Source organism: Anopheles bellator, chromosome 1 (genome assembly GCF_943735745.2).
Source record: "Anopheles bellator chromosome 1, idAnoBellAS_SP24_06.2, whole genome shotgun sequence".
Classification (NCBI taxonomy): domain Eukaryota; kingdom Metazoa; phylum Arthropoda; class Insecta; order Diptera; family Culicidae; genus Anopheles; species Anopheles bellator.
The window spans coordinates 44049432-44067880 of NC_071285.1; the positions used below are offsets into that span (position 1 = coordinate 44049432).

Consider the following 18449-nt stretch of genomic DNA (forward strand, 5'->3'; position numbering starts at 1 on the left):
ATAAAATTGACTATACAAAGGTATTTTCATTGTATTTCGCTTATCGTGAACAATGATGCTTATTGCGATTCCTTGGTTTTATGCAATTGAACGTGCGACAGTAACTCTTATATTAAACCTAACTTTTTAAGCAAACAATTTTGATTGCTACTCATTTGACGTAACTTCGAGGTCCCAGGCAGCCTGAACTGAAGAGCCGTAAATTTCAAATTCAATGCATAATTTAAAGCATGGGATTTTGTTCAAAATTAGAAACTCTGAGGGGCAAAACCAGTGCCCGTTACTGTGTCTTGGGCTCTTTTTTTTTATTACTGTCTCGTTATGCAATTGCGCTGAACACGTTCTTCCGCGTATTTCTTCATTTCCGTCTTACGGTGACGCGTGACGAGAGTGACGGGATGGTAGCTTAACTGGAGCGTAAACGTATATGACGGCCGTGTCGATGCTTGAACCCACCAGCCAGAACGCTGTTGGCGCGCGATATACGCGACCCAGATGACAGGCAGACGATGTGAACCACGTCTCAGCTGAGCCGCAGATAGGTTATCAACAGCTGGTTGAGAGTTCTTCACCCCCCGGTGTTGCTATCAGGTCTCGTTACTTGATGTGCCACGCAACAAGTGCCTCAAGTGATGCTGGACCAAGCCTACACTAAGTGCATGTCAGGCGACAAATATTTTATTTTATAATTTTACGAAGACTCTCTGTCTCTGTTGTCTAATTCTGTGGTTGTAGTAGAAGCATACATTTTCAGGGGCGGCCTGGGAATCAAAACACTCGTTCGCTTTAGTTACTGTTCGAAGAAATCAATTTACATACGATGAAATATGCATGTTCCTTCACTTCTGCCATTTCTTGTGGTACTTTGGATGCTCTGCCTGTAACAGGAGCGCTTCAAAGTGAATCTAATGGGTGTATGCTAATGAAGAAATTAGATCACTCCCACCAGGTATTTAAGACACCGAACAAGGGTGCCCCAAACGAGTCCTGGGTGGGCTTATTAACTTCTTCACATACCGGGAACAATCTTTCGCCATTATCGTGCCACTTTAATATCGTTTCCTAGCCCACCAGACCAGGTCCCAAGCAACTTCGTGGGGCCTTTCGTGTTTTAAATGAAACGTAATTTTATTATCAAAAAGGAAACGTCAATACTGATGCCAAATAACTTTAAAGGCCGACGTCTCAACGTCAGTGATGCTGCGCACCGGAATCTGAGGGAATGTTGTGTTTAATGTGTGCCTCTTTTTTTCTCTTCTCTCTTCCCCAGTTGTTCATCACCGAGCGGCAGGTGTTCGACTTCCTCGGCTACATGTGGGCACCGATCTTGGTGAACTTCTTTCAAATCCTGTTTGTGATATTCGGTATCTTCGGTGCCTGTCAGTATCGGCCCCGATACTTAGTAGCGGTAAGTGTTTGCACCATTTTGTTTAAACTGTCAGTTCAATTTAGAGTTAGATAACCACCGACAACCAATGTGATAAATCATCGAACGAAACATTCGCCTCCCGGCATGATCCTGGTGATCGGCACGATTACCGCGGCTCGATAGCACCAGCTCCTGTGAGGTTTGTGACCGCAAGGGTAAACTCGTCCCAATGAATTATCACTTCTCAACGGCAGCTCGATGCTCGGTGTTTCATTGGCTGAGCTGTTGGACGAGCAACGTTTGGAGCTGTAATTTGATTACGTGGCGTTCTATTCTGCTGCCCTGCGTTCTAAGTTGGTGCTGACGGTGGCTTTCTTCCCAGCGTAAGTCGTGTGACGACGAAGGAAAGGCCGACCCCAACGACTAATCCACACCTCGTGACAGTTACGCTACGCTGCGTCCGGAACACGCGTTTTTACGACCATCAACGGCCCTTCGGGAGAGGCGGAAGAAGTTCTCACAGTCCTCCCGCCCCCCACAACTACCGGGGTCGTCTGATTTTTGCTCCATTTGAACACGTAAATTTGATTGAAGAAAAGATAAAAAGACAGCCATTTTTTGTCGGCTGCTTCTTCAAACCGAGCATTAAATTTCTTCGGCTCCTCGCGGCGTTTTGCGGCTGTTTGCTTAACACGCACAAGGCTTAAGAACTCCGAAGCCCCCGAAAAGAACCGAGCGGGTTGCGTGTGCATTTTCCATCTTTGACCACCCCGGCTAATGACGCCGGCAGTGACAATGGGCGCACGTTTCCAAGGGAGATGACCCCCCGGTCGTGACGCCTGTGAAAATGTGTCACGCCTGTTCCGGTCGACGGTGGAGGTGATTACAATTTTTCCGCCACCTTGACGATGCTCGTTGAGTTTTTCCGTGGAACATACGTCCAAAAACCCCTTGCCGTTGTCGATGACAACCGATGTGAGTCGTCAAGCTAAAGGTGATCCCTTTGAAGAGCTACTTCGCGCGGCTTTGGAAGGCCCCCGGGGGCCAGAAGTCGGTAGCCGGGTTTTATGGTCCTGCAAATGGCCGTAAAGTGGCATTCGGGTTGAAGCGCATCTTTCGTGGTGCTTGTCGGTGTCTAATGCATTAGGATACGCGATGTAGTCTAAAATAGCTCGGTTATGGCTTAATGGTCTAACCGACCTCCTAAACTTTGTTTTGACCAAAGGTGATTTTCGGACATTAGAACAACTGTTCATTACACCCAACAGTTACTCTCGATACGTTAGGTTACACTATAGGTCATCCATAGTTCATTTTCGGCGTATCAGAAACATGTTTTATCTCGAGTTTTAGCCGAATTCAGTCGAATTTTAGTTCAGGCTTGGTACGCCATCTGTTGATGGGTTGCAGTACTACTGCTCCAGATTCTATATACCGTTTCGCTTTTGTTCCTAATATTAATGTGTAACTATTTTCGTGTCTCGTCTATTTCAGTATTCACTGTGGAGTCTGCTGTGGTTAGGATGGAACATCTTCCTAATATGCTTTTACCTAAACGTAGGAATCTTAGATAGGGTAAGTACAAGTCCATGTACAGTTTGAGAATGTGGAAAATATTTTGCGGATAAATTGAGTTGCCAGCCAAGTTGGGAATTGCTAGAAGTTTGTTCACTAAAGAAAACCTGTCGCCATCCATTCCAAGGATTATAGTGGTAATTCTTCGCCTCTACGTCGCTGGGATAGTAAATAGCAGAAGGAAGGATTTAATCAAAGTTGGAAGTGAGGGTCTTCTTGATACCACCCGATGGTTTCCTTCGAAGCTTTATAATTAGAAACCCTTCCCATTAGCGCAACGGCTAAGAAGCGAGTCTCCTCAGCAGCTTTCGCACGCGCTCAAGTGTGATCGGAAATGGAAAGTACGTCACCAGTGTGTACGACTTCCTCTCCCGGAATGGGATTTCGGCTGGACGAAGTTTATTGGAACTGCGCCCGGTTCCCGTTCGGTTTGGGACATTTTTTCCGCTCCTCACGGCACACTCTACCGACCCACGCGACCCACCACCAGACGGGACGAATGCTAATGGCAAGTCAGTATACTAATCTCATTAGCCGATAAACGCTCTATCGCAGCACGGCGGCGAGGCCCTCATCTCTTGCGTAATATCTTGTCTAGACAGGGGGTCTACCGTGGCTCGGCTTGGGAAACTTTGGCCACTACCATACGGAGGCAAGAGATCGGTTCGTTAGCCTTCTCGCCAACGTCGCAGGTTGGTGACAGGTAGGTGCGGTGACCGAGGTCACTTTGGACGGCGAGAGCTGTGTTGTTGTGGTTGCCACGTGGCAGAGAGAGTCAAGTCAAAGTGCAAAACTTTCTTGGATCCATGCCAACCAAGACGAGCTGCGCCCGCCGGTGTGTAGCACCTAACCTGGCCGGCAACTACTTTTCATTACTGGCCGAAAAATATGTGCAACGTGCTACAATAGCACTCCGCCAGCAGATCTCTTCCTTCGAACCTTCTTTTGCAGGCGTCCTGAATTTTTTTCACCAAAACTAAATGCAGAATTGAACCCCGAGGATGGCACACCCGGGGGGAGACCCCCAGGTGGGTTGCATGTCGATGCACAATCAGCGCAATGTCGTGGATTTCTTTTGGCACCGCTATGCAACTCTGGCGACCGTAATTGGAATTTACCGGGGCGCTTCTCTGATTCAAAATCATCAGACCAACATCAGAGCGCGGCTGGGACCTGGGAGGAGGCCACCGCTGGTCGATGGGCGTCCGCAGAGGTCGTACCGTAATGGGGCTTATTCGAAGCATAGCGCCAAAAAAATGTTTCACCTCGGATTCCATTAACGGTGAACGGAACAACCGGTGCTGGTGCCCGGTTTGTCGCATGTCTGCATGACGTTGGAAAATAATGGCACAGCTCGGGAGAGAGAGAGAGAGAGAGAGTAGCCCACTGAGAGAGCTGCGTTGCGGAATTCCGGATCGACCTTGACCCGGTCCGTGAGGTCGTCGGCGTTTGCAGACTGGGTTGGGTGGTGTTCGGCCAAAGGCGAAAGCAATGTCAGCAGCAGGGCGCACAGCCATCATAACTCCCAGTGGACCGATTCCGACTCGGTTCAGACTCTGGTCCCGCCCGCCTTGGACGTCGAAACCGACCGACCGACCTTCCGTCCCCGTGTCCTTCTTCCTTGCCAGTGCCAAATCCGGTGACGGTGGCTCAGCTGCTCGGTTAACGGCCGGTCGGGTCGGTCGGTTGCGCTCGGTCATAAAACGTTACGTCACAGACGTAGCGCGCCGTCTGCAAGGAGTGCCCCGGCCAGCGAAGGATGTTTGCGCGCCAATCCCCACACCGGCACGACGGTCGTTTGAAGGTCCTTTTTCATCGATGCAGACGCGCGCCAGCGGCGTTTGCGATAAAGTTTCTCCCGGACCCCGGACGACGGTATGTCTGGGGAGTGTTGTCGGATCGCCGAAGTGTTGCCGGTTTTACGCCCAGAAGGCGCGTGGGAGAATGAATCTTTTAGTTGCCATTTATAGCAGATTTTATTTTCCGCTTCGATTTGTGCGTCACCGTGGCGGTATTTTCAAATGTACGTGGGTAGGTTTTACGACTCTGTTTATTTGGGATCACTTTAATTACTTTTCGTTTACGGTGAATGATCGTCCGGGCCAGATTACATACAGTAACTCTATAAGTTTTGAAGTTTATTAGTTAGATTAGATAAAAAGAGAATTTGGGGACACTGTTCAATGTGGCCTTCGGTTTGGGTTTTGGTTTTGGATCTTTCACTTCCCTTTATTTGATACTTATCTGTGTTTAATTTGTTGAATAAAGTGATCCATAGTTGCGGCCGTTTTTGGACTTCTTTGGACGAACTAGAAAAATTAGATACGGACCATATTCAACACATATGATATCTCTAAAAATTTTGCCATTGTCGCTTTTGAGCCATGCCGCTTCGTAAAACACTTCAAGGAAATTTTTATAATAAGAAAAATCATTGTCGCAACTGTTTACCTATTTTACGAAGCTATTTTTTGGCTTGGAAGTTCTGATTATTTGTTTTACTGCTAAAATATTTAGAGCTTTTTGAACCTAATGGTTATTTCAACCAAAATGGCTCAAAAATATTTTATTTCTAAAATATGTTAGTTTTCTCAAACTAACTAATACGTTGTTATTTATTAGATAAATAACTAACTCTAAATTGGCTCTATTTTGGATATTGGAAAGTTTACCGGCGACTTATGCTTATCTTTCGGTTCTTAAAAAAGGCTTCAAAAGTCCCAAGCTGCGCAATTCCGCTCAATCGGCTGACTGAAAGACTTGTGCTTTTGTCAAATTCCTTTTGCTCGAATCGCAGGTCAATTGGGGCAATCCTTTACTCACTCCGAACACCTGTAAAGCTCCCCATTTGGGTTCTAACGCCATAGTCAATCGAAACGTTTTCGGCGACCAGAGAGAAGGTCTAGAGTCGTAGTGTCTGTCGGTGGCGCAAAACGTCAACCTTCTGCAGTGTTGTTGCGTTGTAATGAATCTGAAAAATGAGCTGTCTTTTGGTATGGGGCTGTGGTCCCGTTTTTTGGCGGGCTGGCTTCTTCAAAATATCCGCAAACTTTGCTCTCGCTCGCTCTCTCTCTGTAGTGCTATAAGACCAGATCCGTCAAGTCACCACCGGCCCTTTTTCTTGCAGGATAGCGATTTACTGAACCTGGGGACGGGCAGTGTGTCGTGGTTCGAGGAGAACGGCTACGGTTGCCGACCGACGTACCCGACCAACGTCACCTCCGAGGACCCGTATCGACCGGTGCGGCCCGAGAAGGTCGAAGGCTGTCTGCTGGAGTATCACATCGTGGAAGTGGTACACTCGGGCGTTCACGCGGCGCTGGCGGTAAGTCCGCGAAGACACGGCGTGTGACGGACCCACATCTGACGGTTTTTGACGGTTCTTTCGCAGGTTTTTGGAATATTCAGTGCCATCTGCTTGGGCCACACGTTTCTGGATGAGGACGATAGCTGTAAGTACTGCCCGCTGGAAACATTCCCATGTCTCTACCCTCTCCATCTCGACTCCTGTCGCCTTTTGTTCTACCCTACCCTAATCATGCCAACGCTTCCGTTTGCCGAATGCTTATCAGATTAAGCAAAGGGTAACTCAATGCTCCTAGTTTTTTGCTTAGCCTCTTCTCGGCTTCTCGGTGTCTTACTCCTCTAGTCCACGAGAATCTCTGGTTCCCCTCTCTAACCACAGTCGTTTAACCAATCACTTTCATCATCACTCGTACTCTAACACACCAAACGACGCGCCGAGGTCTCGCCGTAGTCCGTGACCGTATCATAATCACCCATCACTAACCGAGGAACCGACTTACCCGAGCCTGCTCCTGGAGAGCGCGGCATGCCCTCGATGTTCTAATCGTAATCAGTTTGGAAAATAATTTCTCATCTCCCATTGCTGGGGCGGGAGGCCCCAGCAATCCTAATCCCGGTGCCCGGGTTGGACCCGGGTTGACTCGAGTCCCTGGTGCCCTTTCCACGCCTGCTTTTCGACTAAATCAATTATGCCCCCCGGGGGGGTTTTGCTAGCGGTTTATCTCAGGTGATTTGGGCTCTAGAGCTAAAAGTAGGGCATAATCTTAGATGGTAGAAGTCAGTAGTGAGTAGTGGAGTAGAGTAAGCTTCTCCTGGGGGTCAGTAGATTAACTTTTGCGGCTGTACTTAGCCATTCCATGCAGGCCGGTGACATGGGATCAGTTGCGTTTCCTTAGTGTTGCCGTAAAAGGATTCTTAAGTCTTGGTCGTCCGTAGATCACCGTCCGGCTACGTGGCCGACGATAATAACAAATAATAACAAAAAGATTATTTTAACTTACTTTAGCAATTTAGGGCATAAAAACACGATGATCTTCCTGATCGAAGGTGTAATGCTTGGTGAAGTGAATCATTGACCCCAGCGGTCCCGACTTGGGGTCGAGTTCGCGAGAACTGCAGTCAAGAAACGCTGATTGCCTTTGTCTTCTGTATCAACGGCGAGCACTGCGACGATGAAGGTTTCATTACTTGACACCAGTTCTCCCCTCGACCCGACTGGACATTGAACGTTCTCGCGTAGCTGACCATCGTAACACTCCCGGACCGACCGGCCGACGGAACAATGGGCGGATTCGCGGCCGGTAACGGGAAGTAGGAAATAAATTACAGCAGCAACCTTAGCGTAGCGTGGCGCGTGTCACGGTACGTGAGTCAGAGATCTTGCCGCGAAATGTGCCCTCGGTTGGCGGGAGCGAACGAAAATGATTCTCGCAGGCGCATACACACCGAACCTTGGCCGTTGAGGGAAGCTCCGAAGCCCGTTTGTTGTGTACCATTGTTTCACGCGTGCGAGCTGCATCAAACTGCAGCCCGCTGGCGCCGCCACGCCGGTGGTGCATCTCTCTTCCGGGCGGCTTCGTGAGTGCCGCGTGAGATTTATTCGTGCGCCTCCCGGTCTAGCCCGGTGCCCAGCTGGGAGAGCTTCCATTTTAATTGCGGGAAAAGCTGCTAGATCTGCGTTGGGAACCGAATTTATGAACCAGGACCGTCTCGCCCCGGTTTATGGTTGTTGTTGCACGTGAACGAGCCCAACGGCGGTGGCCAATCTTTCGGTCGATAAAATGTCGACTCAACACGGATGGAATTTTAGCAAACTCTTCGTACTTTGATAACTATTCGCGTAAAAATGTAATGTTCGTAGTCTGGTTAGCAAGAGCTTAGCGATCTTTATTCAAATAAGATATTTTACTGTAGGTGTTAGTCCTTTTCTATTAAGTTAGTTGCGTACAATTCTACTATAAGTTTGTTGTCGTTCCGAAAAGCAGTTCCCGGCTTAAAAACAAGTGCCAACCGGGAACAAACTGCTGTGCATCGTGACCGCCACACCGAATCTATTTGCAGCGCACACAGCCAGCGAGCCCCGGTTACTGAGAAGGCTTTCGCAGGCTTTCGCATGCATCGCTGGCCAGTTGGCAGAAGGCCATCGACGATGACAGCGACGGCGACGACGACGACGGCAACACCGGGCCGGGCATACGCAACGATGCAGCATCATAAATGTAGATTAAATTTTTCGATATCACACTTTCTCAGACTTCGACAGGCGAGGCCGGTTCCGTACGACGCGTAGGGCCTCGCACCGTCCGTCGAGCCAGGGCAGGAAATAGCTCGGATGCCTGGGATGTTGCCGTCTTTCTCGTCTCCTCGCGCCTGCTGGCTGCATCGTAGGTCGGTTTGAGGTCAGCGATCGCACTGCAACTATGCACCCAACCAAGGCCGGGAGCCCCCGGGGCCAGGCAGCTCTAGGAATGCGTCGGCTCGGGACTGTTTTAGCCTCTACGGTACAGTGCGCCTTGCGCCTGCCCGGTGAGAATTTAGTTCCAGTCTAGTGTTTACGAGCTGAAATCGAAATGAAGTGACGCTTTTTGGCACCGTCACTCGATTCCATCTGCTTGTGCGATGACACGCGTGTCAGGAAGTAAGGAACGGACACAGCAAAATTTTGGTAAAAAAAATTCACAGCAAACATTCAGCGGAAATTCAGTTGGAGTTATCTAGAAAGGGGCTTGGCAGTACATTCATATCTTGGAACTTTTATTTAACTTGCTGACAATCAATTTCTAGAATTTTACGCAATAATCCTTTCAAATGCCATTTCATACATGCTACTTATGTGGCTGAATCAGGCCAGAAGTGCACGTCTGGCACGTGCTTTTCAAAAAAATATTGTAGTACCAGTTTTGGTAGGTAAACTTGTAGATTGCTCGAGCTTCCATTTATAAAATTGTTGCCTTTTTGTCCATTGGTCCACAGCGTCAGGAAACGCATATTTGGCTAACTTTAACCGCTTTTTGGTCTTCCTATGATCGCTGACCTTGCCGCGTAGTTATACGGTGATTTGTTCCCGTGTTATGCAAAACACTGAATTCCACTTCGATTTAAAGTTATCCCCTTTCGTTTAAAACTAGATTATGGTTTCGGATCAACCTCCATGCGATCGAGGTTAAGATCAAGGCGACGGAGGCTATAACAATATTAATGAGAACGAGAAGTTTACAAAAAATGTATGGACTAATTTTTAACGTATGGAAAAAAACGTAGAAAACGTATGGACTGATAAAATTTATAAAACACTTCAGCGTGTTGAAGTTTGCCATATTTTCACATTGTTCCACTGTCATTGTTAGACCGCGTCTTCCGCCTTATCGACCCACCTGAGTTATATTAACGGCAACAAAAATCATGTAAAGTGTTGCTATGTCCATCCCTTGACACTCGCCCCAGCGCCACCCTGGCTGTCCCGTTGGTGTAGAGATTAAAAAAAATCTCCAGCACAATTTCGACACGACGTTCCCCAGTTCCCGGCGTTACCTTTAATGCACGATTCCACGAAGTGTGGGAAACCCGCTGTTTTCGGGCGGGAACCTCTTTAGCGAACTTTCCCGAACCGACCCACCGATACAGGCTTATCATACGTAAACTAATTGGTGGCCTAAATCCCCTCGTCCGCGGCGCATAATTCGCTACCCCAAGTACTTGCGGACCGGATCGCTCAACATTGTTTGTGTTGTGTGCCTCCATTCCTGGGGTCACCGTCGAAACCGGGGGGGGAATCGTACATATTTTGCGTGCTGTCCTCCTCGACCGCCCCCCTCCCGGCCGGTGGCCGGTGGCCGAGTGTGTGTTTATGTTTCCGCATCGGAGAGGGTCGAAGTGGCCGAAGAACGTGACGTTTGGCGAAAAATAGCACGTAGCAGACCGGGAGAGATTGCCAAGCGGCGCCTGGCCGAACGCGTGGCGGCCCTGTCTGTGTCGGTATGGCGTCAAGTTTTTGTGTCCCACTTGTTTTTACTTTTGTTTGCCATACTTCCTCCGATGGCGGCGACCAAAGTTGACACGAATTGGGATAGTGCCAGCAGTGGTAGAGTTTTGTTGTCGGCGACAGAGACGAAAGGCGGGCTTCAGTTTAGGGATTCTGGAAGTCCGAATCTTGCCGGCCTTTTAGTGGGGTTTACTTGACAGTTTTCGGTCGAGCAGGGGTCGAGTGGACCGCAAGCATATTCCAACGACCTCAACCGGGTCGGTGATCCCGATGAGTAGTGAGTTGATGTTTGTTCTTCCGGAGTACTTGGCGGCCTTCGCCGTTACAGATGTGTGTCAAAATGCGAGAAGATCCGAGATCCTTCAGAAAGATTATGTTGTGCGGTACGTAATTCATGCGTTGGCCCGCCGGCCCCCGAGATAAGCCAATCGGTTTAACGCAATTGATTCTCCCAAAGACTGCTGAGTGATGGGCGCACATGGGTTCCCCGGAGCAATTCAGGATTTACGGGACTTCCTGGGTCTGGGGCGCCCTTTGCATGGTACTATAGGTCAAAATTGGTGGTGTATCGATCGAGCGGCTTATGAGGCTACCCACCAGAAGCGGCGTGGCCCATCGCCCGGCGTGTCATGCGTGCTTTTATGGGGTGCTTACAGCAAGAAGTAACACAACACTTGGTTGCTGCCCGCGGTTAAAAGTTCTTTGTGTCGAAGCCACGCTTGAGTGGCTACCGGAAAGGCACGGAACAACACCAAAAGTAAGGCAAAGAACCTAAATGGGATCAACAAGACAGAAGATGGGCCACGTAAGGGACCTTCATCCTAGAAAATCTTCCTCTCCCGACCAGGACGTTGGGACGCTGGGGCCTTTCTTCCCGGAAGCCTCCGGTAGCATGGGGAAGATTAAAGTGAATGATTTGCATTCTTGGTTCCTCGATTGGCCTCCAATAAATGGGTGCGCGACTTCGTTTCGCCAGACAATCGCCCGGCTAAGAACTGTTTTCTGGGCGCCCGCGCTAGATCCTTCTGTAAATCCCCGGCCGCCACTGCACGCGTTGCTCGGTGTCTTTTGCCGTGTGTTTGTGTTGAAAATCAATTTCGAGCCAAAAAATTGATCAAATCCGGGCAGGGCCGCTCCAGCGCATGAGGCCGCCGGAGTCGACGCCAATAACGATTAATAATTGAAGGCCGCGCGCGCTCAACCGGTCCGCGGTGGGCCAACGTGTGGAGAGGCTTCGCCGTGTAGGAGAAGAAGCCCGGAAGACCGTTCCGTGTGTAACGGGCTCGAGTAAGGTCCATCTGGGGTACGGGACCACGAACAATGTATGGCGTGAATGTTTCATGCACACAGCGAACCGAAACAATTCAGGTCGGGTTCCCGCGGAAGATGTGAGTGAAGACGCGGCGCGAGAAAGACGTGTGTGCGCGTACTGTTATTGGGTAAGGGCTGGACCAATTCCATTCTCGGTTATATGTCAGTTCTATTGCAACACTACTGATGGAGGTGGTTCTCATAGCTGTTTGTTTGAAGCAATATTCATAACTGTTTTGTCTGAGAGAATATTTTATTGAATCGAAAGACGAAAACGTGTGAACATTACTTTGGTTCAATTTATCTCAGCTATATGGTATTCAAACGATCAAAATACTGGTTGGGCTGGGCCGAGTTATGTTGAAGCATCCACGCTCTAGTACCGAAATGTTTATCCAGGAAAATTGCTTATGGTCCTCATTTGAAAGCTCAGTTCAAGTGGCAAATTTCCCCATCAGAAAATGTAACGCTTGTTGCGGTTCATTTTGCATTATTCGTCGAATGGTTCAGTTTGCTATTTGATTTGCGCCAAATCGAGGATACGATCGATCGATTGTTTCGCCCATTTCCCGATGGTCCCGTGGTCGGTGTAACGTTTTAATGGGCGATACATCGGTTGACTTCATTCCTTTACAATGCTTTGCTAGCAAACAATAGCTTGTTGTAATTATTCTGCTAAGCATAATGCAATCCACCATAACGTTATGTGTAAGCTCAATCTTTAATATTTTTTTTATTTATCTGAACATTCGTCATACGAAAAAATTTTCTTAGGTCATTCAAACAATTTTGAGTCGTTACAATGTAAATAAAATAAAGTTTGTAACAAAAATACAACATCTATACTTTGTGAATAGTTTAAAAAATCAAGCTTTTATCAAAAACATCTTAATGTTCATTCGGTTATTCTAATGTTGTATATTAGCCCCTCGAATGTACAAAAACACCGTGGGAAGCACGATGGGCTTCTGCGAGAAAAATAATAATCCAATTGATGGGTTTATCAGTCAACACCTGCTCCCTCGAGTTTAATAACGGCCTCCAAATGTACGATTGATCGATGTATTATACGGCGTTATAAGTGCCCTGGGGAGTGTGTTTATTTTATTACGTTCTAACATCGACAGTGACTAGCATGTAAATAATGCGAGCACCAGGAACCGTGTAAACGATTCTATAACTTCACAAACACACACCACACCCAACTCGTGACTCCTTTGGCTGAGCCTGGAACCTTGGTATTCGAGGCACAGCTCACGAGGTTTATCAGAAGAACTGACGCAAAAATACGGTAGAACATTCGGGGCCTATGCTATTGCTGCTCGCCAAGCATCATTGTGACATGTTTCTGTTTTATGAGCATCATCAATTACGCATTGCAGGTCCTGATTTGAATTATTAAATTAAAGTTTTCCGTTTTCATTGGGTCCATTTGACCCATTTGACGCCTTTGTCCTGTGGCTGTTCTCGCGGAAAGGAAAGCCCTGTAGCATGCGAAAGGTGTTCATGCAAACGACAAACTGACCACACATGACTCACAAAGTCTGTCACATTCTCATTACAAGTCACAAACACATACACACGGAAGGACTCTCATCTCATCTCTCATCTTCCTGGCACCAAATGTGGTGCGTTCAATGCCACAATTGATCCTGCCCAGTGTTGTCCCTCCAGTGCCCCCAGGACGGACACTTTAATTGAATGCCCAAAACCATCACAAATACACCAACTCTTTTTGCCAGAACACCGCCCAACACAGAGAACCCGAATAAATCTTTTCCCGTTTCTTTCTCTCTTTTCTTTTCTTCTCTCTTTGTTCATTTCTTGCTTTCTTTAATTCTTCCAATTTTTTATCTTTAATTGTGTCCTCTCTTCTTAATTTTATGTTGCTTGTGTTGTCCGTTGTTTTTTGTTCATTTCTTCACCTCGTCTGCCTTGTTTCCATTTCGATTTCATTTGTTCGCTGTTTGTTCCTTGATCGTTCCCATTCGTTTTTCCACGTGTTGTGTGTTTGTCCTTCATTCCTCCTGTCTTTCTATCTCTCTCTCTCTCTTTCTATTCTGTGCGCTTTACTCTACCCTCCACCGTCCGTCTATTTCGCAGTCGACTTTATGGGCGGCGATGCGAAGAGTCCGCAGCACACGGCCGTGCATCCCATGTACGTGAGCTATAGTAGTTTACCGACCACCAACAGTGGCAACTCGACCCAGTTGAAGCCGGCGTCCAGTAGCGCCAAGCTGCTGCTGATGGCCGCCGCCGACGGTGGTGGTGGTGCGGTCGATCGCCAAACTCACCTCACTGACCACCACCCCATCCAGTCACCACCACCGCTGGCGGCGCACTTGTCGCCGGCGGCGACGACGACGACGAATCCCTCTAACAACGGAGGCCCTCGGGGTGTCGGTGGCGCGGTGTTTCTCGCAAAGCTTAACGGGCACGGTCCACCACCGATCGGGGGGCGCACCACCCACACGACCGCCACTAGCAACCACTCACCCTCGAACACAACTAACACACTCCTGTCATCCTCATCCTCACCGTCATCCACGTTCACGAACCTCAACAGCAGCCCGCAGAGTGTCAGCCACCACCATCAGCAGCCCGGCCCGGTCTCGGCCGCCCGGCCCGGCCTCAGGTCCGGCAGCCACAACAGTCTGAACAGTGGCGGCTCACGGGTGGTGCTGTTGCAGCACCAGGACAGCTCGGAATCGTCTCCGCCACCACCGATGGTGCCCGCCCGGGGCCTGAGCCGGAATGCGAGCTTCACCAAAGCGTCATCCGGCGGTGGCTGCGCCGGTGGACCGCTGCGCAAGACCAGCAACAGTAGCAGCGTCAGCATCTTACGCTACGCCGACCTAGTGTCCGGGCAGCGCGGAGGACTCCCGGATCCGGAAGACGACACATTCTTCATCCCGCGCAGTGCCTCCTCGTATCAGCCCCGCAGTACCAACTTCGGTATCAGCAATCCCTTCCACAGCGTAGTTCCCGGAGGAGGTGGCCCACCGGTGGCCAGGGGCTACCGAGAGGACGGTGGAGCAGACGGCGGACGGCGTAGTGGGTCGGCGCAGCAGCTGGCTCAGAAGCGCAACTCACTGGTCGGTGGCTCGGGAGGCCGCGGGTCTCCGGGTCCACCGTCGGTGGTGCACTCGACACCACCGGTACCGCCACTACCTCAGCACTTTCAGCGCTCCGGCTCGGGGGTGCTTCACGAGGCAGCGGCCTCACCCGGAACGTCTTCGGCCTCCACCAATGCGTACCTGACGCGATCGCCCAACTTGAACCGAATCGCCCGCCGCCACAATGGGCACGGGCCAGCGGCGGGGGCCTCGGCCACGCCGGGTTTCAACGGTACTACTAGTGTGGCCAACAGTGTCAACAACAACAACCATCACCACCATCACGGCGGCGGTGCCCATCAAAACAACAACAATAACACCGGGGGGAATTTCCCGGTCGGACGAGCGGGCAGTAACGGGAGGCTGCCGAACACGGCGACCCAGTGCGATCAGATCCGCGAGATGGGACCGGCCGGAGGAAGACCATCCGTCGGGTTCTATGCCGCAGCCACGCCTACGTCACCGGCCGACAACAACAACTATCAACCCCAGGTGATGCACCGGGCCAAGTCGCAGGATCGGCTGGCGTACCGGAGCCGGCGGCCACCGTCGTCGAACCGAGCCCATCACCACCAGCATCACCAGCACCACCACCCCCAGCAGCAGCAGCGGCCACGATCGTTCTGCAGCAACAACGGTGTCTACCCGGACTACGTCATCCTGGAGCACCCGGGGAACTAGGCCATCAAACCACCGCCGGCCCCGGTGGCGCCAGGAAGTCTTGGCGCGTGAAGGTCCCCTGTTCCTCTGTACCGAATCGTGCCCATCGTGCTGACGCACCACCACGCTCTCTGGGGCGGGAATAGACCGGAATTATGGCGTCACTCGCGGAAGGGGGCCAGGCTTCACCACTTAATTCCCCGTTGGCGTTCTGATGCTAGCTCAAAGGGCCCGAAAACGCGGCTTTTATTGTGTTCTTCGCGCACAATGGATTGGGGGGCCCATCGCGGAAGAAATAGGAAAGCCGGGAAGCTCGACGAAGAACCACGGCGCTGTGGGTCACGCGGAACACATTTCTTCCGTGAAGAAGTTCTGCGTGCGCGTGAGAATGTCGTTGTCGCAACAATTTATGCTATCCAATTTCAAACCAGTTCATCGACTGGGGGCCAGTTGTCCCTTTTCCCAGGCCCCGGAAGGGGGGAGGGCGCGAATCCCGCGGATCCGTTTCATCCTTTTTTCGGTGCGCGAAGAAAAGTGAATGAGATGGAATTGACTGGACGTAGGTTTGGGGCGGTCGAGTACGAGCCGAGCAGAGTTCCCGATTCGGGTATGCTGACCATTGCTGAGGAGCGATCGGAGTGGAGAACAATGGGAGTGCAGTATCCAGTCCGGAAGTGGGCGAGGGCGAGGCGATTTTTATGGACTGTGTCCCCGCGTTTCAGGGGGTAGGATCGATTTCGATCAGACTAACGACTGCCGAGGCCGTCATCTTTCCTATAGAATGATGGTTTAGAAGACTCATCAGTGACAGTGGCAATACTTCAACTGTACTGTGGCGGTCATAAAGATAGGCGGTGCTGGAAAGGCATCATTTTTTTGGGACTGACTTTCGAGCGATTCTTTTCTGTTTTCTAAAGTAACGTGGACACAGCAACACTTGGCGTACAGGAAGAGATGGAGTAAAATTTAATTTAAATTCATTATTGAGAAGTCCATTGACGATGGATAAGTTTTGCTGTGTCCCAAACGTTTAATCTAATGTGTTATCGTCTCCGTAGGCGTAGAGAGGATGCTGGCCAATGTTCCTTGCTATATTGCGTTACACTTTACAACCAAACTACAACGAGCCCGTTTCTGTTCGTGGCGTGTATGCGATTTATTACACAATCTTTACCTTACGTACATATAACGAAACGAATAAGCAGCCGAGGAAGCGTGACGTAGTAGGAAAATAGGAAAATAGCAAAAACTTTAAAACAGACTAATTCATAGAAGCGAGCTTTGTTTTGGCGTTGACGAGAACGGACCGGTGTTTGGTAGACGGGCTAGGTTAGTTGTAAGAAAGCGTTAGTAGAATCGTGCGATCGTGCGCGTCCTTTTCTCCCTTTATCGATCGTTCGTAGTTCGACCCACTACCGTATATGGTTACGCCAATCTTGTTCTCAAACGAAGCGTTCGTTACGTTCGACTGTGTTATGTAGTTGTGGAGTTAATTGATCCGTGCGTCGTAGAATAGTGAGTGATACCCTCTCCCGTACTGTTACATCGTCCGTAGTTCTTCTTCCTAAGCTATCGAATTCGAGTGGAGTTCCAGGAAATTCTTGCCACCAGTAGACGGGAACAGCGGATTTAGTGTAGGTTAAAAGGAAACCCTTTCGCGCAGAGTAGAGTGTGGTTAGAAGGTTGATTTTTGTTGTTTGAGTTTACTGTGGACGGTCGCGATCATCCTCCCCTGGGGTTTCGAATTTTCAGGGATTGAAGATCCTTCTGTCCAGCTTTCCCCGTTCTGCACACGGGGAATGTGATTCACTAAAAACCGAATATGGTAAATACGGTTGAGATTCTTTAGCATTAACATCCGAGTTTCTGTCAATGATATCATTTTATTTATGTTAGCAAAACAACACTAGACAAGACTTTCGACGGTGTATGTCGGGGATGGGCAACCGTTTCACGCCCCGCGAATTTGAGGGCGAAACGAAGCGTATAACAATAAATAACGAATCTAGAATCGAATCTGTGACGGCCACTCTGGGTTTGGCTTTCGGCGGGAGGACCTTGAAGGAGGGCGTGGCAATTATGTCTTCAAACCCGAATAGCCCCAACGCTATTTGGGGTCACTTTTGTAGTATTATCTTTCAGTAGTGTCCTATTTATGTTCGATTATCCTGCGGCGTGTGTTTTTAGCTTTGGCTGGCAGATTATTGTAGATAGAAGGTAGTAGATCTGCTGGTCGTGTTGGTGGGTCTCAATGAGGTTAAACGTATTCTACATTCATCACACGGGACACATACCACTTCATTTCGCGATCCTCTCTAACACGGCTTTCTCACGACCCATTTATATGCACGTTATTTAGTGGACAACGTTATTGGGGGCCCTAAACTCGGTCTGCGGTGCTTCATTACCCCGTTTTAAGGGTCCGTTTTATTGTGTTTGTGGTGCTTCTTTGATCTGCTTACATTTCTTACCTTTATCCTTTAGCAAAGTATCCTAGACGGTTGGTTCCGCGGCCGTGGGCCTTTTTCCGGCTCGTAACACGTAAGCTTTAAGTCGCCGTGTCCTTCCCGTAACAATTCCCACCCGCCAACTGCTGTTCCGGTCCCAACTGTAACAAATGACGTATCTATTTCGACAACCATTTATTACTTCCAATCATGTCCTGTGTGTCCCACGCAGTGACCGGCGGGGACCCTCCTCTACTAAATCATGCATTCCAACCAAAATCAACCCACGGAGAGCCCTGCTCCGGGTAAGTGCTAGTCTCGCGGTAGATTGCGACCGAGCGAAACGTGGACGTGAAGGTACCTCACTGTGTCCGTTTCCAGTTTCCACTGTTCACGGGGGTCTCACGCACGCACGTTGCAGCGCGGGTCTTTTATACTTTCATCCTGCACGTGCATTTCAAGTTACGTCACAGGCCGTTGAAGGACACACGGCGGGTGGGTCGATCGATAGAGAATAATGAAATCATAATGCGATAATGCCAGGCACTGCATTCGAAATGAGCGCAGGTTTATTTGGTTTCCCTTGGCGTGATCAAAAGTGGTTCTAATTTTAGAGTGTTCCTTCAGGGTCCTCTGCAGCAGAAGGAGGAATTTTTATTGTGATTCTTCAGTTTCATTCCTTT

At 49.5% G+C, this 18449-nt stretch overlaps 1 protein-coding gene across 1 annotated transcript in view; it reads left to right on the top strand.

The window, feature by feature from the left end:
* Positions 1–18449, top strand: part of LOC131215683 (homeotic protein female sterile) — a 41682-nt gene that overhangs the window by 20185 nt on the left and 3048 nt on the right. The window contains exons 2-7 of the mRNA XM_058210075.1: positions 1271–1408; positions 2864–2944; positions 6072–6269; positions 6336–6396; positions 13647–14122; positions 14234–14891. Of these exons, the coding sequence (XP_058066058.1) occupies positions 1271–1408; positions 2864–2944; positions 6072–6269; positions 6336–6396; positions 13647–14122; positions 14234–14891 (1612 nt within the window). The remainder of the gene's footprint in view (positions 1–1270; positions 1409–2863; positions 2945–6071; positions 6270–6335; positions 6397–13646; positions 14123–14233; positions 14892–18449) is intronic.